Source organism: Sinocyclocheilus grahami, unplaced genomic scaffold (assembly GCF_001515645.1).
Source record: "Sinocyclocheilus grahami isolate Dianchi unplaced genomic scaffold, SAMN03320097.WGS_v1.1 scaffold358.1, whole genome shotgun sequence".
Taxonomy (NCBI): Eukaryota; Metazoa; Chordata; class Actinopteri; order Cypriniformes; family Cyprinidae; genus Sinocyclocheilus; species Sinocyclocheilus grahami.
Genome location: NW_015505537.1, coordinates 1,901,698 through 1,924,389, shown reverse-complemented (window position 1 = coordinate 1,924,389; position 22,692 = coordinate 1,901,698). Strand labels below are relative to the sequence as shown.

The 22,692-nt window shown below is 38.2% G+C and overlaps 1 protein-coding gene and 1 pseudogene across 1 annotated transcript; one reads left to right on the top strand and one right to left on the bottom strand.

The window, feature by feature from the left end:
• The first annotated feature begins 2,432 nt into the window (after nucleotides 1-2,432).
• LOC107548926 (extracellular calcium-sensing receptor-like) lies at nucleotides 2,433-6,082 on the top strand (annotated as a pseudogene).
• Nucleotides 6,083-9,403: 3,321 nt separating this feature from the next.
• On the bottom strand, nucleotides 9,404-12,809 carry olfcw1 (olfactory receptor C family, w1). The gene is made up of 6 exons (XM_016229812.1): nucleotides 12,733-12,809; nucleotides 12,297-12,585; nucleotides 11,335-12,171; nucleotides 10,881-11,111; nucleotides 10,469-10,592; nucleotides 9,404-10,302 (listed from the first exon to the last, which is right to left on the bottom strand). The coding sequence occupies exons 1-6, from the start codon at nucleotides 12,807-12,809 to the stop codon at nucleotides 9,404-9,406; spliced, it is 2,457 nt and encodes an 818-aa protein (XP_016085298.1).
• Nucleotides 12,810-22,692: the final 9,883 nt, after the last annotated feature.

Here is a 22,692-nt window from a genome sequence, read left to right as displayed (position 1 = left end):
GGGCTCATGCTTATAACAGTAGCTTGGTGGAGTAGACTCATTTAGACCAATATAATCATTAGGTTTTAGCCAGGTTTCAGTCAAGCAGAGTACATCAAAACGATTATCTGTGATCATTTAATTTACAATAACTGCTTTGGGTGAGAGTGATCTAATGTTTAGGGGCCCAAACTTTAAATTTTTTTTTATTTATTTTAAATTTTTCTGGTTTAATCACGATCACATTTTTTCTAGATCCTGCATTAAATTTATATTTTGACCTCACTATTCGGGGAACAGACACAGTCTTTATAGATTGGACAGCACAAATACTTCTATTATTTAAATGGGTAGAACAAAAGTCATCAGAGCAGTTATTTGAGATTTGACTTACTAGTCATATGGTGCGTAGCGTCCTGGAGATGTTGTGCGACATGAGTTCCGCTCCGACTCTGCTGGGGTGCAGGCCATCAGCGCGAAAAAGTCTAGGACGCTCCAAGAAAAGATTCCAATTATTAACAAAGAGCAGTTTCAGTTCTTTACACCATGACAATAACCATTCATTTAAAGCAAAAAGTCTACTGAACCTTTCGTGTCCTCGTCGATACGTGGGAAGCGGTCCTGACACGATGAAGCACGACCGCTCCGGTGCTCTCGTCGCCCTTCAGGATCGCAAATATCTGCGCAGAAACATCGAGAACACGAGCACCAGGGAAACAGTGAGTGTGCACTTTACGTTCAGCTAACGTAGCATGGACGTGCCGGACGATGGAGTCTCCGATGATCACAGCGTCGCGTTCCGTCTCTGCAAGAGGTTCACAAACTTTCGCATGCCACTAAGTTTAATTTTTTTTATTTTTTTTGATGGATTGATTGACTTGCTGATGACTTTTAATACATATGTTTTCATTGTAGTCTTTTCCTGTACCCACTACTGCTGGATTGCCCTCGACAGAAGCCAGCACTAGCACTAATCAATCAAACAATGAGGTATCAAATGAACAAAACTGCCAGACCACTACTACCCATATATATAGTTCTTTATTCATTAAAGCTGAAGTGTGTAATTTCTGCACCAAACAGTAAATCCTTGCGTCTGGCAAACAAACTAATTCGTTATGTGTGGATGGACAGGTCACTTAAAACAAACATAGCAATAATAATATTTAATTTGCACCAAAGAGATAATGTGTACTGTTAGCAAAGAAATCAGCCAATGAATTTCTTATATATAGTGGTCTCTACATATGACAATGTGAGTATTTTAACATCGAAAACATTATGCACTTTATAAGTGATATATTTATGGATTTTTTTCTAGTAGTAATTTGTTTTATTGGCTGATGATTGCATTGTTGTGTTTTTAGGTTGCCTGTCCACTGTGTCTAAATAATTTTCCAATGGATTATTTAGAAATTCATGCCAGCTTATGCGGTGAAAGGTAACTTAATTCACAAATTACAATTACATTTTCCTGACAAAATAGATTTTGATTATTTTAGTAGTCAGTATTTTTAATCCGTTGTTTTATTCTGTTGAACATGTGTGTTTGATGCAGTTTGGAGAATTCCCAAGCACAGAATTCTGATCTGGAAGATGTTTTTGAACCATTTGGCTGTAAAATTGAAAGGTATGACTATATTTTTTGCATTTTTAACTTGGACATACAATTTTACATTTATTACAGTAGTTAATAGTATTGGTAACACTTTACAATAAGGTTAATTAGTTAACTACATTAGTTAACATGAACTAATAATGAACTGCAATTATACAGCGTTTATTAATCTTTGTTAAATTCAACATTTACTAATTAATAATTTACATTATTATAATCTTGTAGTCATTAGTTCATGCACTGTGAACTAACATGGACTAACAGTGAACATCTGTATTGTTATTAACTAACGTGAGCGAAGATTAGTAAATAAAGTAACAAATGTATTGCTCATGGTTCATGTTAGTTTATAAATTAACTAATGTTTAACTAATGAACCTTATTGTAAAGTGTTATAGTATTAAATATTTTAGCTGTAATTTTTGTTTTAATTCTTACCTAGCCTTGAAGATGTTCTCAAAAGCATCAGTGCAGCAGTAATTACAGAAGGCCACAGATTTGACATCACCGTATCAAGACAAAATATGCTGGAGAGGGGTCTTCTGCAGTGGCAAAGGCAAAAAAAATAATCTCCCATTAACAAACTGAAAGTTGCCTTTATAGGTGAAACTGGAGTAGACACAGGGGCACTGAGCAAGGAGTTTCTGACAGGCATGATTGCATTACATGAATAAAAATATATTAAGCAATTGTGTAGATCAGGGTTTTTCCAAACGTTTCTGGAGTTTCCCAATCAATGCATGTTTTTAAAGTTTCTCTATTTTTAACATCTGAATTTACTCATCAGCTGATTAGTAGAACTATGATCTGAAGCAGAGCTGGGTTTCAAACAGGAATGGCTGGTGTAGCTGATAAACCTTTACAAGTCATGCAGAATTGTTATAACCATTTTTTCATTTAAGAAATGATTGGAGGCATTGAAGGCCGTTTTTTGAGGGGGGAGCACCAAAGTATTCTTTGTCTGATCTGGACAAAGGTCATTTCAAGTATGTATTTTGATACTCTATAGGACAGTCATTTTTTTCAGACATCTCACTTTCTGTTATCAAATGTTTGCTGTGTGGAAATACTACAAAAAATTATTTTGCGTATATCATTCAGGACTATAGGAGAAATAATGGCGTATAAAATCGCATATAAAAATTATTTATTGTAACTTTTAAAAAAGTGCACAGATTATAAGATTTTTAAATATCAAAATGTTCCATTGACATCTATGAAAGCTTTCGTAGTATTCACTTTACAATTTCAAGTACATTTTCTAAAAATTCCTAAACTGGAATGTGCCTTTACAGTACATCACTGATAAAATACACTTAAAATGCATATTTAAAAGCAGTAGAGCTGTCTTGAATTAGTTTTTTGCCAAAGAACAATAGAAAAGGATTGCTTAGGACTTTTACTGGAGTAATATGTTTTAGAGCATCTGCACTTTTACTCAAGTACTTGATTTGTGTACTTCATCCACCTCTGACTTTGACATGCTGAGATGGTTGCTGTGATACATTTTAAAGTGCAAGCAACTGCTATTTGTAGTTTAACCCATATTTATTGAAAACTCGTTGTATTAAGTAATACGTTTATATTTATAAGTAAATAAACAAATAATTGTAGCAAGCATAACATTTCTAAGCATAAACTATTTTTAAACATCAAGGGTTTTTTTTCAAATTTTTTAGTGAAATTTGGTCAAATCTGTTTTTATCTACATTTTGATCTGTGTTTTATCTGTCCAGGTGAGTTATTTTGCGTCCTGTGCTTGTCTCAGTGACAGTCGCAGATTTCACCTTTTTCCTGCACACTGTTCCCAGTGATGCTTTCAAGGCCAAGGCTATGGCCCGTCTGCTGCACCTGCTGGGCTGGACCTGGGTGGGGGTGGTCGCAGGGGATGATGAATATGGTAAAAGTGGCGTGCAGCTCCTTTTGAAAGGAAAATACAGGGGTCTGTGTGGACTACCTGGAATTCATTCCAAAATCACACTCACAAAGCAGGATCAGGCGGATTGTGGAGAGGATCCAGAGTTCCACAGCTCTAGCTGTGGGAACATTTGCCATTGCCCCTGACATAGAAGTCCTGTTCAAGGAAGGGGTGGTGCAGAATGTGAACCAGGCAGTGGATAGCCACAGAGGCCTGGAGCCCCTCTATTCTGTTCTTTGACCCAGCAAGCAGTTCTCTCCTAGCTGGTACCATTGGCTTTGCCCTGTGTCGGGCTGATATTCAGGGTCTTGTTGGTTTTCTTGCCCAGCTGAGCCCTATGAAGCAACCCAATGAACCGTTCGTAAAATTCAATTTCATCCAGGTTGGGTGATTTGATGCAGCCAATGGACCAGGCCAGGAGCTGAACATAAACCTTGAGAAAGTGGTTTGGGGAGGGGGCTGGGTGGACCAGGTAAGAGTCCAGTGACTTATAGTGCTTTATTTGAACTTGAAATACAACAGTCAAAAATTAACTACGTACTGTATATATGTATAAAAATACAAAGTGCAGTAAAAAGTAAACATATGTGCACTACTAACCAGCATGTTCATGATTACAGAAATATATTACAGTAATATGATAAAAAACAGTTTGCAATATCTGTTTTGTTCAGCTAAAATAACTTGAAGCAAATGACACCAGATGCCTTGCATATTTAAGTTACAAATCGGCCCACCTGCACTTCTGTTAAAAAAAAAGTTGGATACAGCTTCTGAAAAAAAAAACCAAGCAAAATAGCTACTTCCTTAGCTAGATAGATACAGTAGATACACATATTCTATTATTGTATTACTTTTATTTTTATATTTTATTCTATTATTGTATTACTGAGAAGCAAATCAGTAGGCAAGAAACAATTGTATCCCTAATGTCTGTTTGTGGTGTTACTTGCTTTAGATTTACTCTTTTTTTTTTTTGTACAGCACAGGAAAATATGAATGTATGAATTTGTGTGAAAATGTTTGTTATCAAGTGCATTCAAAGGGTATGAGTAAGTGTGCAAGTGAATGCATCCATTATCTAACCTCTCAGATACAATGGTGCAGATACAATCTTTTAATGGACAAACCCCTGCTCAGAGGAAAGAGATGTGGCATAGGAATAAGTAGGAATGTTCGCATTAGAGTATTTTTTAATAGAAAAAGAGGAATGCATTTGTGTAAGGCAATACTTTTATTCTTTCTATTGTTCTTTATTTGCTTGTGCTGACAGATATTGTGTTGTTAGAAGGTTGCTCTGAGTCTGATGAAGTTTCTTCTTGTAACATTTAGGTTCCTGTATCTGTGTGCAGTGCAAGCTGTCTTCCAGGCACTAGAAAGGCTGTACAAAAAGGAAAACCTGTCTGCTGTTTTGACTGCCTCCCTTGTGCAGCAGGGGAAGTCAGTAACATGACAGGTATTAACTTTTTAACCTTACCACAGACATCACACAAGAGGTGCAAGTAACATTACAAGATCTGTACAATGTAAAAGCAACCCTAACTATGAGCCATAACATTCTTTAGTCTCTAAAGAGTGTATGAGATGTCCTGAGAGGTTCTGGTCAAACATTGAAAGAACAAGGTGCATCCCAAAGGTTGTGGAGTTTCTGTCTTTGCAAGATACCATGGGAATTGTCCTGACAGTCTTATCTGTCACTGGGGCAACACTAACCACAACAGTTCTGGCATCCTTTTTCCGTCATCGTGACACACCCCTCGTACGGGTCAACAACTCAGAGCTGAGCTTCCTGCTACTGGTATCGCTCACCCTCTGCTTCTTGTGCGCACTGGTTTTTATTGGCCGCCCTGCTCTGTGGAATTGCATGCTACGCCACACCCTGTTTGGAGTGAGCTTTGTGATCTGCATTGCCTGTGTGCTCAGTTGGACTATGGTGGTTTTAGTGGCTTTTCGGGCCAGTCTGCCTGGATCTAACTTGATGCAGTACTTTGGGCCCATCCAGCAGAGGGCAGGCATCTTCCTATGCAAGCTTGGTGCTCGAGTGATCCTGCAGTGCACGGTGGGATCTGTTGTGGGGTTTGTACTAGTACTGGGCTACATCAGTCTTAGTTGAACTGTGGTGGTGCTGGTGGCTTTTCAGGCCACTCTGCCTGGATCAAATCTGATGCAGTACTTTGGGCCCATCCAGCAGAGGGCAGGCATCTTCCTATGCAAGCTTGGTGCTCGAGTGATCCTGCAGTGCACGGTGGGATCTGTTGTGGGGTTTGTACTAGTACTGGGCTACATCAGTCTTTTAGCAGTGGTCTGCTTCCTGCTGGTCTTCTTTGCTCGAAAGCTTGCAGACTATTTCAATGAGGCTAAATTCATTACTTTCAGCATGCTGTGCTGTGTGGACTGCATTTATGCTGGTGTACGTCAGCTCACCGGGGAAGTACACGGTAGCTGTGGAGAATTTCACCATTTTGGCTTCCAGTTACAGCCTGTTGCTGTGTATATTCACCCCAAAATGTTACATCATTCTGGTTATACCTGAGAAAAGTACAAAAAAGGCCATGATGGCCAGATAATGTGTACAAATGAAAGGCTTTTGTGATGAGACAGCATTTTCAAAAGGGCAGTACCTATAATAGATATGTACAAAAAAACTGTATTAATCAGTTTGTGATGATATAAGCATAGACTTCGGTGCTGGGTTCCCTCTAAATGTGTGTTTTTTAAATTATATTTATGTACTGTGTCTCAGTCATCAAATTGTGATTTCCAAGTAATATCCCTTCTCCCTGACTTCCACAGTGTGTTAAGAAGAAAACAGCAACATGATCAGTTGCTTGGACTCATCAACTATTCAGCACACATCTCAAACACAACACAAACAAGCCTCCGTTTTAGTTTTCCCTAAGTGACATGAACTAACAACCTCTGTAGTGGACTCCACCGAACTGCCTTTCAAACATTACAGAGGTTATCAGGTTTCAGTTTGGCCACAGTTCAAGTTGATCAAAGGGTCCTATAAACCTCAAATTGTTCCATTGTGCCACCTGGGTTCCATATTTCTGATAGTAGACAGTGGGAGAGAGAGACATTTACCACGTCTTCACATTAAACTGAGCCTGTAAAAGGCTGAGATGTTAAAGGAAGAGAAATAAATAAATTCATAGCTATTATGAGATCAGCATGTATGCATCATGACAGCAGTGGCTTGCACAGACCTCCGCAGTGGCAGGAGAGAAATCACATTTCGAAGGGTACAACTGATGGACACTTCACGCCCATACATTTTTGTACAGGTTTAATGTGTGATGATGGTCCTGGTAAAACCTTCAGAATAGAGACTCTGTACACGCAGCTCGCACATGCATTTTATTTATTTTATTTTATTTTTTTCATTCATTAGTCTGTCCCCAAGGTTGCACCCTTGCCCTGGGTTGTTGTTTCACAGTTAAGAAAGAAATGGACAAGACAGAACAACAATAAACTACTGAAACAACAATATATGGCCATGTTGGCAAGCACTTCTGTAAGGGTATAAAGAGATGCATCTCTAGTTTAGAGAAGTACAAAACATTTTAGCACTCATAACATTGAGAGAGAAATAATCGATGAAGGCCTATGTTTGTGCGTGCTATAAAATAAAGTATACTTTTTAAAGGCTATGCATTCAACTGTGCGTGTACTTTGTTTGCATAGTTTGGACTTTAAGGCTTTGACATTCTCATGGCAAACTTTTTTTTTCATTCTTTACTTGGCGGTAAAAATAAATGTTACATTCTTTGCAGTGGTATACTGTTATCTGACACCCCAAAGCTGCCCATGCCCTGCTGGGAGTGATGCTTAGGTGAATATGTAAATGCGCTGCGCACTTTCCTCTCAATAACAAAATAAAAATGTTAGCGGTGAGAAAACTGTGATTTAAGAAAGCATCTGATCATGCCGGTGTGGATACAACATGTCTGAACAAACTCTGCAATTCGGCATTCCAGTAAAGTCTTGTTACAATGACATTATTGCCTTCAATTAGAATTACAACTTGCAGTCAAGTGAGTTCATGTTTTTACTCGCATCTGCCTTCGAATAACTGAAGAGAAGAAATTAACTGAAGAAAATTTTAACATCTGAAATGAACTCAAAACAAACTTAATTTTAGCCTGATTAGCCTGATGAAATATCACACCAGTTAATTATTTGATTTTGCTAGAAGTATATTGGGCTTTTAGTGGTGAGGATTTATTAGTGATTTGCAGATTAAGTGCACCAGTAGGTAGTTGGGAGCAAGGGACTTTCTTTTTGAGTGGATCCGCTGACCATTCATTGAACCAATTCACTTAAAAAATGCTGATTCATTCAGGAATGAAACAAGGTGTTAAAATGATTTGAACTATGACTACAATCTTACAAGGCTCAAATGATGAGCAAGGCAATGTTGGGTAATGTGGTAATGGCTTCATTGCGATCAGTAGTTATGATGAGTACTTCATAGTGTACTCTATACAACCTTAACTACACAAAACATTTTGAAGAGAAGCAAAATCTTTTTCTTCATCCTTCACACTGGAGTACACACATGAAATTGACATTAGAGTGAGTAAATAAATGTATGTATGTATTTATTTAATTATTTTTGAAAGAATGTATGAATTATTCCTTTCACTTATTTTGGAGTCACCATTTTAGACTCCAATGAGAGTCCAGGAAGTAAACGGCAAAGCTTTTCACATAATAGATAGCAGAGACTGGCCAGCTCACATATGCTCAGCATTTACAGTTATATGGAGACTGCAAACAGGAATGCTGTAAACAATATATTAACAATCCAGTAGTATAATGATTTTCACGTCAGTAATTTCCATTTTTTTGATTAAAGATGAGAGTGATAAAGTAAAAATGATGCAAAGTGGATGCAGGGATCAGTTTGACTGAAGAAGAAATTATTTATTACCAGCCATTAGAGGCACAGGGATGAGCTTCAGAGCCCTCAGGCTATTTACAGTCATTTTCCAGCACATCAGAGATGTGTGGAAATGGATGCTGTTCTCTGCCGCCTGTGCATGCTCGAACATGCCAGAGGCGCGATCATACAGGACATCTCTGTGATATTGTGTTGATCAGCTTGAGGGAGAATAAGGACAGAATTATGAATGTACAGGTTCTTAAATTGACAGAAAATCAGGTCAACAAAATATTTATGCTTAAACATGAAGTCTAACATAATTTTTTTAACTCCTTGTAAGTAATGGAATTGCATATAAAATTCAAAGATGGAAGTTATGTTTAATCTGACCCTTTGCATGTGCATGTAACATGCAAATTTACTGGCACATTATTATACAAAGTATGATGTAAGGCATAGTTCTACTACTGTGTTATCAAATGAGGTCTGACAACATAACTGTGATTTCATTATTTCATAAAGAGGGCAAGAACGGACATAAATGAAAGACTTTGTTATGTCTTGTGCATAGATTTCAATAAAACTCTCTAAAGGCAAATTTAACATTTCAGTTTTTTATTTAGGTGAAATGGTGTAAAGGGATTTATTCACACAGGCCACCCTGCCTAAGATGTCCATTTTCTGAAAATATGCTCATTGTTTTGAAAAAAATGTGCTAAATTTAACTCAACATTTCAGACCCCAATAAGTATGGTGCAAGGGTCATTGCGTCTTGATGTCTTATCAAAGTTTTACTAAAACACTAGTGCCGTCTAGTGGCAGAACAACATACTTGCATGGGTGTCTAACAATAATAAAATAATTTACTTGAGTTTATTATCACAGGCCTCTCACAAAGAGATCGTAGTTTTTATTATTATTATTATTATATTCATCAGAAAAAAGTAAACACATAAATAAATGTAAACAATCATTAAAATACATGATTGAGAATAATAAATCATTTTTGGGACATGATATACTTTTTAGAATTTCTTTCAGGCAGGAAAATTATTATGTAACATTTAGGTGCAAAAATACACAAAAGTACTCCATAACTAGAAGCTAAAATGGCAAATATCTCCACAGCTACGGTAAATTTTCCAGGAGAACTGACATAAGCTGGGATAAAGGTGATCCAAACAGCACAGAATATGAGCATACTGAATGTGATGAATTTTGCTTCATTAAAATTATCTGGCAATTTGCGGGCTAAAAAAGCCAGAATGAAGCAGAAGACAGCTAAGCAGCCAATGTAACCCAACACACAACAGAAAAGGGCGACTGAGCCCAGGTGACATTCTAAAATGATCCGGTCGCGGTACAGCCAGGTGTTCTTTACTGGATATGGAGGTGCTGTGGTAAGCCAAGCTACACAAACCCCACCCTGCAGGACCGAACATAAGAACACGCCCAGTCTCTGCTGAGGCGGGCGAAACCAACGAGCTGTGTTATTACCAGGCAATGTAGCTTTAAAGGCCATAAGCACCACTAGGGTCTTACTGAGGAGACAGGAGAGGCAGAGGGCAAAAGTCAAGCCAAAAGCAGTCCGTCTAAGAGGGCATGCCCAGCGTGATGGCTGACCCAGGAAGGTTAGTGCACATATGAAGCAAAGAGTGAGAGACATCAGCAACAGAAAGCTCAGTTCTGAGTTATTAGCACGAACTAGGGGTGTGTCGTGATGGCGAAAGAAGATTGCAGCAACTGTCATCGCAGCAATTGCACCCAGAATGGCTATAGCTGCCAAGGCCATGCCAAAAGGCTCAGAGTAGGACAGAAACTCAATCTGCTTGGGAACACAATGGTTGCGATGCTGATTGGACCAGAAGTCTCCAGGGCAAAGAATGCATTCAACTTGATCTAAAAATTTACGCACAAACACACAGAAAGAGACATATTCACCTAACTTTCGTTCAAGGGAAAGAGTTGTAATGGTGGGTACTTTGCATTTAATAGTTTAAAAAGGTTAACTGATGCAAACAGACACTAATAACTGTCACAGAATGCGTGTTTGTCAGTCTAATACCAGTAGTATTGCTGATGCTACCCTCTGCACAAAGCACACAGTCATAGCAGCACACAGGCTGACCCTCTCGTGTAACCTTTCTGTATCCCTGTGGACAGCTGGCGGAGCACACAGACACTGGTACCTGTAAGAGAGAGATAAGACATTTTAATGATTTTATTTTTTTTTGTGATTAGACACTAGTTATTCACAAATATAAAATAATAATAATAAATTAATTAATTTAAATAAATTATTAAAAATAAGAAGAACTGATAAAAAGCATACCATTAATACAATTTGCATCATTTTGAATAAAATGTCTGCTAAATGAATATATTTAAAAATGAAAACAATTATTATCAAACACCATATAAAATATTTTAGAAAAATAAACAGTGATTACTTTTAGTATGAGAATACATCATTTTACCTTGTTAGCTCCCCCATTCCAGATGATTTTGTCCTGGTTAAGCATTAACTGCTGTGCTGTCAAAAGAGAGGAGTCAAAGCGACCTACTGTAACATATTGTACCGGACCCTCATCTGCCTCTCTTTGCCAGTTCACTATGTCATATGACCCGACAGGGTCTCCATTCTTATCAAAGTGGATCACATCTCCAAATGTGTTTGTGTAGTTCACTTTCTTCAGGACCTCAACAACCTGGAGAGGATTAATGCACAGAAAATGCGACCTTTGGCATAATGTTTAACACAACATAAAAACATGTATATGTCAAAATACTCAAATAAATAAGTAATTAAATGTTTAAACAGAAATAATAATAAATAAATAAATAAATAAATAACATCACAATGATAAACATCACAATACTATGACACATAAATGCTTCTCATTGACACATGTAAACAATATATTGCTGTACCTGCCATGGTTGTAGATTATGGATATCAGAGCACTGCTGTGTCAAAGGAGACCCGTTCTCTCTTTGACACTGAAGCAGGTTATGCAGTGCATGTGCCACTGTGTAAATAGCCTTGTGCATGTTATATGTCACCCTGAGCTCAGAAACATCATTATAGATACTGAGAGTGTCCTGGACCCTCTCCATGCCAGTACAGCTGTGGCTGTAGTGCACTGGATCAGTTGTGGAGGGAGTGGGAAGACTTGTGTTTACTGAGCACTGGAACTGTGTTTCCCAGAACTCCCTTGCAAAGGCATTGTAAGGTTCAGCCAGGGGCTGTATGCTTTCAAGGAAGTGTTTGAAGCCAGGTATCTCAGCTCGGCGGATGGCAAAGCCAATGGTACCACTAAGGGAGGGGTAGTTTTCTCTAGTAGAGATGAGAGTGGAGGTCACCCAGGCTTCACTGGCCACCCACTGCTTCCCGGTCACATTCTGCCGGACTATTTCATCCACTACTGGTTTGATGTCCTCCTCGATGGCAAAAACCACCAAAACACGTGCTGTAGAATCTCGAATAGTCCTGACGATATCTTGCAGCTGTTGATGAGATGGCAGCTTGGGTATGATTATTCGATAAGCCACACATACACCTAAACGCGTCACTGCAGTGGTGAATAGATCTATGCCAGTGCGCCCATAAGCATCGTCAGCCCCGACTGTGCCCACCCAGGTCCATCCAAAGTGCTTGACCAGACGAGCAAGAGCACTGGCCTGATTAACATCACTGGGAATTGTGCGAAAGAAATAAGGGAACTGGTGCTTGTCACTCAGGCAAGCACATGAAGCAAAATAACTCACCTGAATCAGAGATGTGGAAAGAGATTGAAAGAGTAGTAAACTCAGAGAGATTTTCAGTGGCAAAGTGTATACAAATCCAGAATTCCTTTATTTCAAGTAATTTTGTTTAGCTGATCTGCCCTCACCAGTGGGATACGGAACAGGTTGAGTAGTCTGGAAATGGCCATTGACAGGGTAGATCCAGAGTCTCCAATAATGATGGGGATGCTCGGGGAGAAGCACTGCCCTGAATCACTCCTCTTCATAGGCTGAGAAACTACAGACAATGCGGTCCTCAGAGACAGAGCAGTCAGCCCACATGTGTCATATAGCTGATAGCCCAGTGTGATGTTTGGCAGAAGGGTAGGATTTCTGTTGATCTCCTCAATGAAGAAGATCATTGCCTGAGACCAGCGGAACACTCGCATGTTAAACCTTGATGAAAGATCAGACAAATGTATTACACAAACTAAACAAAATGTATTAAGCATATGGATACATATTCATATTTGACACCATAAACTGCAGGACCAAAAAATAATCAATCTTGTAGTCTGATATAAAACTTTTTCTTTTTTTTACCCCCTACATTTCCTTTGGTCTGGCTGACTTCTGAAGTTTATCTCCTGGTCGATGCCTTTGGAGTGGATGGGAAACATCCCAGCCAGCACTACATGGCCCTCCTTATAGACCACAGTTGAGTCTAGGTCCTTCCAGAGTTTACAATCTGTCTCTGAATTGCTTTGAATGGGGTAGAGAAAAGAAAATACCAAATGTACAGCCTGGAAAACTGGCATCTTCATCTCGATCTCTGCACAGTGTTCTGCTAAGCCAACTGGAATCTGGGGATCTAGGTGAAGGACTTTATAGAGGAAATGTACTGAAGGTGCTCTCTGCAGGGACATGAAAGGAGACACACACACTAGTCATATTTACACATACACAATATACAAGCACCACAAGTGCACATAAATGGCAAGCAGATAATACACGGCACAATGTAAAACCTAACAGTCAAATTTATTAATGAAATTAGTTCATTTCACTTATATATTACTGAAAGTTTACTGCACTTAATAGAAAAAGCTATGTGAACTCAATAACTGATTATAGGGTCTAAAACATATTTTGCCTGTACTGCATTTATTATTATTATTATTATTATTATTATTATTATTATTAATACAAATATTAACAGTGAAATTACTTTTTTAAATTCTGACAGAAAAACAATTTTGAAACTGCTCTTTTAAAATGCTACTCTTTTGTTGACAACAGTTTTATAAACCTTGAGAAGATGGTTGGTGTTTGGTGCATTTTCAAAGGCACGTTATAAGTGCAGAGATAGAGCCTGTGAGCAGTATTTACAGCAAACCACACCGAGACGGTTCACACTGTTCCTTACGTTCACACTGTCCCTGTTTCTGAAAGAGGACTCAGATCCTTTTTTGGTCTACTTAAGCAGTACTGGTGTCTTAGGGTGCTTTCACTGCTGTAGATCGATTGCTTTTTTCCGAAACAGGGATTACAATTATTACAATGTTGCTTTTTATTCTTGGGGCGGTTCGCTTTCACATGGCAAAGTTTCAAAACGGACCAAATTTGTTAATACAAGTCACACGCGAGTAAACTGTTCACTCATTGGTCAAAGTTCCACGCTTTATTTTTCGAGATTCCACTTAGCTGTCATGCATGTCATCCGTCAGGATGGAACAATAACAGCTTCACGGGCTTATTGTTGGTTGTTGTTTTTTTTTAGCTGTCGTTATAATAATTTATCATTTTGAGCAGCAGTCCAGGATTGATTGGGAAAACATTTTTAAAATGCACCTACAAAGAAGAGCAATAAGACGGCATTATAAAATATAAAAAGAGGGCTTTGATTTTTGAATGGCAAAGACGTGCTCACTCACAGACATTCACAGGTTCATTTTGAGGTATTAGCAAAACAACAAAGCAAATGCTTTTCACGCAACTTACGTAATTACCCATCATAAATTGTGATATAGCCTGGTTCGTTGGTCCGTTGGATCGAATTGCTTTCTCACTACAACCGAACTGCTCCAGAGTTCGTTTTCAATCGAGCCGAGACTACCTCGTTCAGGCGATCTCGAACCGATTGTTTTGGCGTGGATCCGAGCGTGATTGGCGTGTTCACATATGCCCAAACAAACCGAGCTAAGGGGGGAAACGCACCAGGTTCAGAAACAACAGTCCAGGTGTGAAAGCACCCTTAGACTTCTTTGTGTTCAGACTGTTGCTTTTTGGATCAGTTGAGTGTTTGATGGTCTATGGCCTCCAAAATTTTATCCTATTCACTTACAATGTATGTGCCTCACTTACCAAGAGATTTGTTTGTAAAGATGATTGTTTTTGTTAGTATTATTATTTTGTAAAACAATATTCCTACAAATACTGTTGAATGAGCTTACATTTGAACATGGAATATTTTTCTATTCCTCTTTTGTACAAATATATAAGTTTTGTACACCTTTGTAAATAATATATATTTTGAATTGTTTTCCTTGGTTATGTAATCATGTTTATTTTATAGCTCAATGTATTGATGACATCGAGCCTTTGCCTAGACTGTGCTATCTCCCTGTTAGGATTGTCAGCAGACTGCCCACTCTCTGTTGTCTCGACAATTTTGTGGGAAGCATTGTTGGGCAAGCTACTTGGAAAATATAGTGAGCTAAGCCAACAGTTACTCTTCATTAAATTAAGCTACACTACACTAAAGCTACAGCCCTGGGAAATGTAGCAATCTAAGCTACAGCAACATGGCAAAAGTAGTTTACTACATCGAAGCTATTTTTGAAAAAATTTATTTTTATGTTGAACAAATATCATAACAAGTCAGTTCTCTCTCAGTGATCAATAAAACGGTCAGTCAAACAGATAGACAGCCATAATGTTTCAGTTTAGTTGTTTATTCAACAACTGTTCCAACCAATTTGGCAACAAAAATCAGTATCATGTACAGGGCAAGATTTACCTCATATTGTGACATAGGCAAAATAAATTTTTGCTGTCAGCTGGAAACCTCCTGTTGGTAGTTATTGTGGCTTTATTGTATACAGATGCATTTATATAAATGGTAACACTTCACAATAAGGTTCATAAGTTGACATTAGTTAACTAGTGTAGTTAACGTACTAAGAATTAACAATACTTCTGCAGCATTTATTAATGTTAATTTCAACATTTACCAAAACAGTGATTCTGTCCTAATTCCCTTGCATATTAATGGTGGAGTTCCCTTTAAAATCTTAAATGATTCCCTTTGAGCTAAATTATTGACCTGTTTCCCTTACAATTAGTTAACATTAGTTAATGTGAACTAACATGAACTACCAATGAACGACATTTTCATTAACTAACATTAACAAAGATGAATAAATACTGTAATAAATGTATTGTTCATTGTATGCTCATTGTATTGTATAATACATTAGCTAACATTAATTAAATCTTATTGTATAGGGTTACCGTATAGATGTATAGGCCTACAAATAACTTTGGCTATGTTTATTTGCATCGTTGCATGTGTCATTATATTATTAACATTTCACCAAAATCAAGTTCAAATACAAAGCTTTTGACCATTTTTTTTTCCGTCAGGGAAATCAACTCCAAAATCAAATCAACTCCACATCAAAGGCAGTACCAGTTTCATATTATAAAAGATTCAGTTAACAAATGCTAAGACACTCTTCTCCACTCAAATACAAAAAAACAACAACAAAAAAATTTAGCCTTTATAAATATAGTGTTTCTTGAGTAAAGAAAACGCAGTAGTTATTCAGTCAACAGTTCTTTTATTTACCTTCAGACTGCAAAAAAGCTGAGATGCTCACAAACACTGTTGCCAACTCTCGTGAGACAAATAAGCAACCGCAGCTTCAAAAACAAGCCCAAAACAAGCCCAATATTTTTTTATTATTTATTATCATCAGTATTATTTATTATCAATTATTTATTACCAATAAATGAGCCTGCAACATATTAAACTGAAACTGCCCTTTTATCTGAAAAGCAAAAACAAGTTATTTTACAAAAATCAGCAAACTGCAACAAAGCAGGAACAAAACTCATCTCCAATCACCTGTGAGCAGAATAGGATTGGAGAGATGGAAAAGGAGAAAAACACAAGAGCTTCAAAGGGGAGCTGTAAAATAGTCACATATTTATAGCCTACTAAAATATTATCTATTCAAACCAAATATACTCTTAGTATTAGTATAGGCCTACTTGTTTTTTTTATTGCAGCCCGTGGTAATTAATACATTACAAAATCATTGTAAAAATAAAAAAAATTAGGCTACCTTATAAAGGAAAAAAAGTCATCCCACTCCTCTACGTCTACTGCTATCATCGCTTCGATTACAGTGCCACGCGCCTTCTTTTTGAACATTAATTTTCTTCAATCCCTCATTAAAGAAAAATCACGTTCAAAAAGAAGGCGTGTGAGGATGGGGCGGGATATTTGACAAATTACACTACAGCACTTATATTTTTGCACTGATTGGCTATTAACTGTGACAAGACGGAGTGTCAATCAATGCATTGGAGAATACAGAACATAAATGAAAATAATAGCTTTTGTTGACGCTACCACGCTACTTTATCAAAAAAGGGCTTCGCTACTGAAAAGCTATTAGATTTGACGCAAACGTAACGACGCAAACAGAAAACGCTAGCACCACGCTACTGAGAAATGTAGTTCAGCTAGTAGCGTTACTACTTGTAGCGATGCTACTGCCCATCACTGGTGGGAAGGTATAGTCAGATGCATAGCATAGCTATCTGAGAATAACTGTGTTCCTAACTTGGTTTGGATGTCCCTCTTTCATCTGAAACTGAGTTCCCCATTTCTGCCCAGTGGCCCGGGGTGTCTAGGTGTGTCTAGGGTGAAAAGTGGCTATAGGCCCTTTCTGAGGAAAGGTTAGGAAAGTCTGTCACTTCCTTAGTGCTCTCCCACCAGGTGGACAGGCACATGCCGCAGTTGACATTAAGCTCCCCAAAGTGTCTACTAGAGGACATCTTGAAGGTGGAACGTCTCGGGTCGCACATGTACCCCTGAGGGGGAACGAGACACTGTGTCCCCTCGCCATGCCTTTGGCCTGCCTGTTTTATGTCTCCTTCAGACAACTAAGTTGGTTCAGCAAACACAACTTTTTTTCCCCCCGAGAGGGAATGAGATGCTGTGTCCCCTTGCCATGCCTTTGTTTCATACCATATTCAGAAGGCGCACTTTTATACTTCCAAGTGCCTGCCCATGACATCACAGGCTACATGGACCACACACGTGGTCCAATGAAACCATATGATTATTATTAATTAACCAATCATTACCCACATGAAAAAATACTATAGTAATTTATAGTGTTTTTGAACCATAATATAAAGTGTATTATACTGTATATATTATAGTATTTACTACACTTTGTTAATGAATGCTACAGCATACTGTAGTATTAAATATAGTGAAACTGTAATAAATACTGTAGTATACTTTAGTTTTTACTACAGTAAACTGTAGTGTATAGTATATTATACCCTATGGTTGTGGAAAACTTAGTACAGTATTAGGTAAAGTAATTTGTTTATATTACTATAGTTTTTATATTACCACAGCAACTATAGAATTACCACAACAAATTAATTCAAGTACTATAGTATGGTTCAAAAACACTATAGTATTTACTATAAATTACTATAGTATTTTTTTTCATGTGGGTACTGCCTCATTGTTTTTATATAATGCATTTTAAGTCATGGAAACTAGAATATTAAGGCAGATGCTGTGGTCTTGAAATTATTACTGACACTAAGACACGTTATTAATGTTAACATCCAAAAACGTTTCACAGGATTATGAACATAAGTTACCTGAAAGTAATGCACTGGCTTTATCTTGGGCTTTTTTAAATGTTTCTTTTCTCTGTGCCGGACTGCTGATGTATTTTCCCGGGTATAGCCTAGTTGTCCATCAATTGACTGTTCACAAAGAGCTTGATTGACAGGCGATCTGACAAATTAGAACACGGATATAATGTGTATATAATGTGCGCTGCTATCCGCCATCTTGCCCAACATCTACGGCCGGTCTCCATAGAAATCCATGTTAAAACAGGGTAAAAAGATCGACTAAATTGAAACTTAATATATAACTAAATATAAATATGTGAGAAGGGTTGCCACAGTAACGGCAATAAGCTAAGGCATTGTTTGACGGGGATAGCAACAGTAACTAAGGTGGGCGGGTCTTTGCGAATGATCAATTATGATCATTTGTATTCAGCCGCAAACATGAGGTGAGGACGGGTGCGAGCGCAGATGCAGGAATGGCACATCACGTATGCTGCCTATTGCGTTCACCATAAAATGCATTTTTTAAAATTTTATGTGTAATATACATCTGTTCATGTTTAGATTTTTATTTATGTATATGTTAATATTAATATAGAATGAAAGTTTTTTTAATTTTTTTTGAGAAAGTGGCATGGTGCCCTACGCATGCTGCGTACTCTGTGTATAGGGAGTGGCGGTACTGCCCCAAAGTGTCCCCGAGACGATTTCTTTTCCAGATGTTTACATTCGATTGAGACAAAACCAACTGTGTTTATGTGAATCATGGGTGTTTTTGAGAGTTTAAACTATGAAGGTAAAATAATGCCTAAAAGATTTGCATACGCAGGGTAAGAGTTGTGGAAGTGTACATAAGACTGTAAGCGTAAATTAAATTTGCATGCACAAGAGAAGCTTTGTAAAGGTGTAAATCGCATTTCAAGCGTAGGAAAAAATTATTTGTAGCATTTTACTGTTACTCGTAAGTGTAATTCATGTATTGTGAAACTGCAGCTTCATGCTAACGCAAAATAAATATGATCTGCATTCTTCTGACTTCCATTTTTCCGCGCTTACACTTTTGGCATGTTGTTTTCGCTAAAATACGGTCAAAAGTACTGCAAGCTTGTGAACAGTGATTTGCAAGGGAAAACAACAGTTTAAAGAACTGCAAAAGGGATCTGTATGTGAAAAAAAAACTGTTGCAAATCAAAATTACAATATTACAATAAATTAATATATCATATATAGCCTGTTGAGGAAGAAAAGGATACTACACAGCTCGAAATTCAGTATGAACACATGTTATAAAGTATCATGTTTTAATGAAGTTGTTATTTATTTATTTATTTTTAATGTATGTGTACATTATAAGTACCATTCTGGCAGCGAGAACGATCCTGAACTAAATGAAGATTAATGTTTTGGCGTGTGATGTGTTTATTGAACCAATTGGATAAGAGTAAATGGAGAGTCGGCGAGAGCTTCATTTGATTGGCTACAAGAAGGTGGTGGACCCGCCCTCCCCCTCACGCTTGCAAAACTCAGTGAGTGAGAGAATCATTGCAAAATTGTAAGCACAGAGAAAGGAAAGACAGAGCTGTACATATTGGTTTATTCCGGAACTTTTTGCCCCACATGCAAGTCATTTAGACATTTGCAACAGTTTTTTTTTTTTACACATACAGATTTGTAAAAATGTGTTTATATGTATTTATAATGTCTATGGAAGGCGCAGGACCATAAAATGTTCAACCAATCAGATTATTCAGTCCGAACATTACGACAGGCTGTCCTACCTGCCTGTCAATGCACAATTTTTCCCCCCAAACCAGTTCAGCGAAAATCCCACCCAGCAGATAATTTAATTGGTTAAGGTTAGGATGAGGGCTAGGGCTAGAGTTTGGTGTTTGGTGTAGGTATTCATCATTGACATGACCAATGAAATCATTAGAATCAGCTGTGGGTCGGAGTTTTCGCTTGAACTGGTTTGGGGAAAAAAGTCACGCATTTGCAAACCTCTGCGCACCTTGTACGCACAGACATGATACACCATCAGCATGTTCCATTACGCGATTGCAGACTGAGCGAGAATTGAAGGTTATTATTGTAGCGAATAAAGCTCATGGGGATATATGAATGATTAATCATAACTAGTTATAATTAATTATAAATATTTAGATCCGCTGCAATTCTAAGAACGTTAATTTCCTGGTTAAGGGAAATAATTTTCTTACTGTACAACTCTACACAGAGCCTGTAGCATAAATCTGCATGATTAGGGACTCCAGTTATGAGCAAACAATGAACAACGTCAAGTGTGCTACAAGTAAGACTTTATTAACTACATAAACACTTAAACTAGTCCAACATACTACATAAACACGCACACACACACACACACACACATATACAGTTGGTATAGGAAAGGGTTAAAGCTTAAGCAGTAAAGAGCAGAGAAATAAAAAATATGAAGTTATGGAACCATTTGATATTCAGCAGATCTACAGCCTGAAGGAAACATTCCTGAAGGAAACATCAGATTCTTAGTTCGAACCCACCTTTGTAAAAAGGTGCAAATGATGGTGTCGTCGCAGACATCCTGGCACCCAGTTTATTGGGTGAGGGGTCTGTGACGATTTGTTAATCTAATGAATAACTGATTTGTTAAATCAAATGAAATATTGTGTTTATGATTGGTACAGACGCTACATTATTGTAATATTATGCGCTTTGTACTGGAATGTTTTCTCACCAGTGAATGATACAGGAGCTAATCTGAAAGTATTGCACTCATTCCTCCACCAATGCCGTCTCATCGTGTGGCTGATTGGCTTCTGGTCTGCCTGTGTGCATTCATGTGTTTTGGAGGAGGCATGGCATTGCAGAATGATTATTATGCAGGGAAAGTGGGATTGTCTCAGTCGGTTCGCTTGTGAGGGATCTGAGATCGTTTGGAGTGTTCACATTTGGGCCGATAATCATGCAAACCACACTCATACCCCTGAAAGGGACCAAGTGTGACAACACCCTTAAACACTGTTATCATGAGCAGCTCACATGAAAAGATCACAGCAGAGCATCAGATTACACATTTTTATAATTACAATGTGATAATCAGGCTTAATCACAACACATTCTGAGGCCTTTTTAGAATTAATTAAACAGTTACAGGCCAACTGGCAGTGTTGGGCAGTAGCATCTAGTGACGCTACTAGCTTAACTACATTTCTCAGTAGTGTGGTGGTAGCTTCGCTGTTTTCTTAATCAAATAGCTTTTCAGTAGCAAAGCTCTTTATTTGATCAAGTAGCGTGGTAGCGTCAACAAAAGCTGCATTATCCAAAGCATTCTGAAGCTCAAGCTCAAATTGGAAATATAACTGCTAAGGATCACTGATCCTGGACCAGTAAAAGTGACACCACCGCCACTGAACCTCGTAACTCCATTGGCTCCTCAAACTGTCAGTCAAACCTCATTATTCCTCCCGACTCTCTCGTGAATGAAATGCGGCGCGCAGTTTGGAACATCTCAACTTGTTTGCAGTCTGAAGGTAAATTAAAAACTGTTGATCAGAATCAGAATGAGCTTTATTGCCAGGTATGTTTTCACATACGAGGAATTTGTTTTCATGACAGAAGCTTCCGCAGTGCAACAGAATGACAGTGACAGAACAAAAAACACAGATAATAAAAGAAGAATAAAAAATAGAACAACTAAATAAGGAATAACAATATATAAATTGACAGTTGTATGTGCAGGAATATTACAATAGACAGTTTTGTATGTACATTTATATTATGTGCAAATTTGAGGTGTAGACTAAGTATGTGTGTTAGATAAATAAGTGTATGAGTGTATAAATAGTGTTGTGTGTTCCACAGTTATTGTCAAGTGTTCATGAGATGGATTGCCTGAGGGAAGAAACTGTTCCTGTGTCTGGTCGTTCTGGGTTTTGAGCGTGTTGAGCTCCAGGTTGTTGAGACTGCACCAGACAGCCAGCTGCTCGACCTCCTGTCTGTAAGCAGACTCGTCACCGTCCTGAATGAGGCCGATGAGTGTGGTGTCGTCTGCAAACTTCAGCAGCTTGACAGAGGGGTCTTTAGATGTGCAGTCGTTGGTGTAGGGGAAGAAGAGCAGTGGAGAGAGAACACAACCCTTAGGAGCTCCAGTGCTGATTATACGGGTGCTGGATGTGTATTTTCCCAGCCTCACTAGCTGCTGCCTGTCTGTCAGGAAGCTGGTGATCCACTGACAGACGGAGGTGGGCACGGAGAGCTGAGTTAGTTTGGGCAGGAGGAGATTTGGGATGATAGTGTTAAAGGCAGAGCTGAAGTCCACAAACAGGATCCTCACCCTGGTCTGTCTAGATGTTGTAGAACATAATGCAGTCCCATGTTGACTGCATCGTCCACAGACCTGTTTGCTCTGTAGGCAAACTGAAGAGGATCCAGCAAGGGTCCAGTAATGTCCTTCAGGTGGGCCAGCACCAGTTTTTCAAATGACTTCATGACCTGTAGTCTGTAGTCTGAGGCCTGTAGTCATTTAGTCCTTTAATTTTGGATTTCTTTGTAATGGGGATGATGGTGGAGCGTTTGAAGCATGAAGGGACTTTGCACAGCTCCAGTGATCTGTTGAAGATCTGTGTGAAGATGGGGGCCAGCTGGTCAGCACAGGATTTCAGACAGGCT

What these genes read in the sequence shown, in the direction of transcription:
- olfcw1 (XM_016229812.1), bottom strand. Translation starts at nt 12,809, where the DNA reads ATGTTTCCCATCCACTCCAAAGGCATCGACCAGGAGATAAACTTCAGA. An exon ending in GACCAAAGGAAATGTAGGGG is followed by an intron (nt 12,586 to 12,732) that starts GTAAAAAAAAGA and finishes TCTTTCATCAAG; the next exon opens with GTTTAACATGCGAGTGTTCC. An exon ending in ACCTGTTCCGTATCCCACTG is followed by an intron (nt 12,172 to 12,296) that starts GTGAGGGCAGAT and finishes TCTCTGATTCAG; the next exon opens with GTGAGTTATTTTGCTTCATG.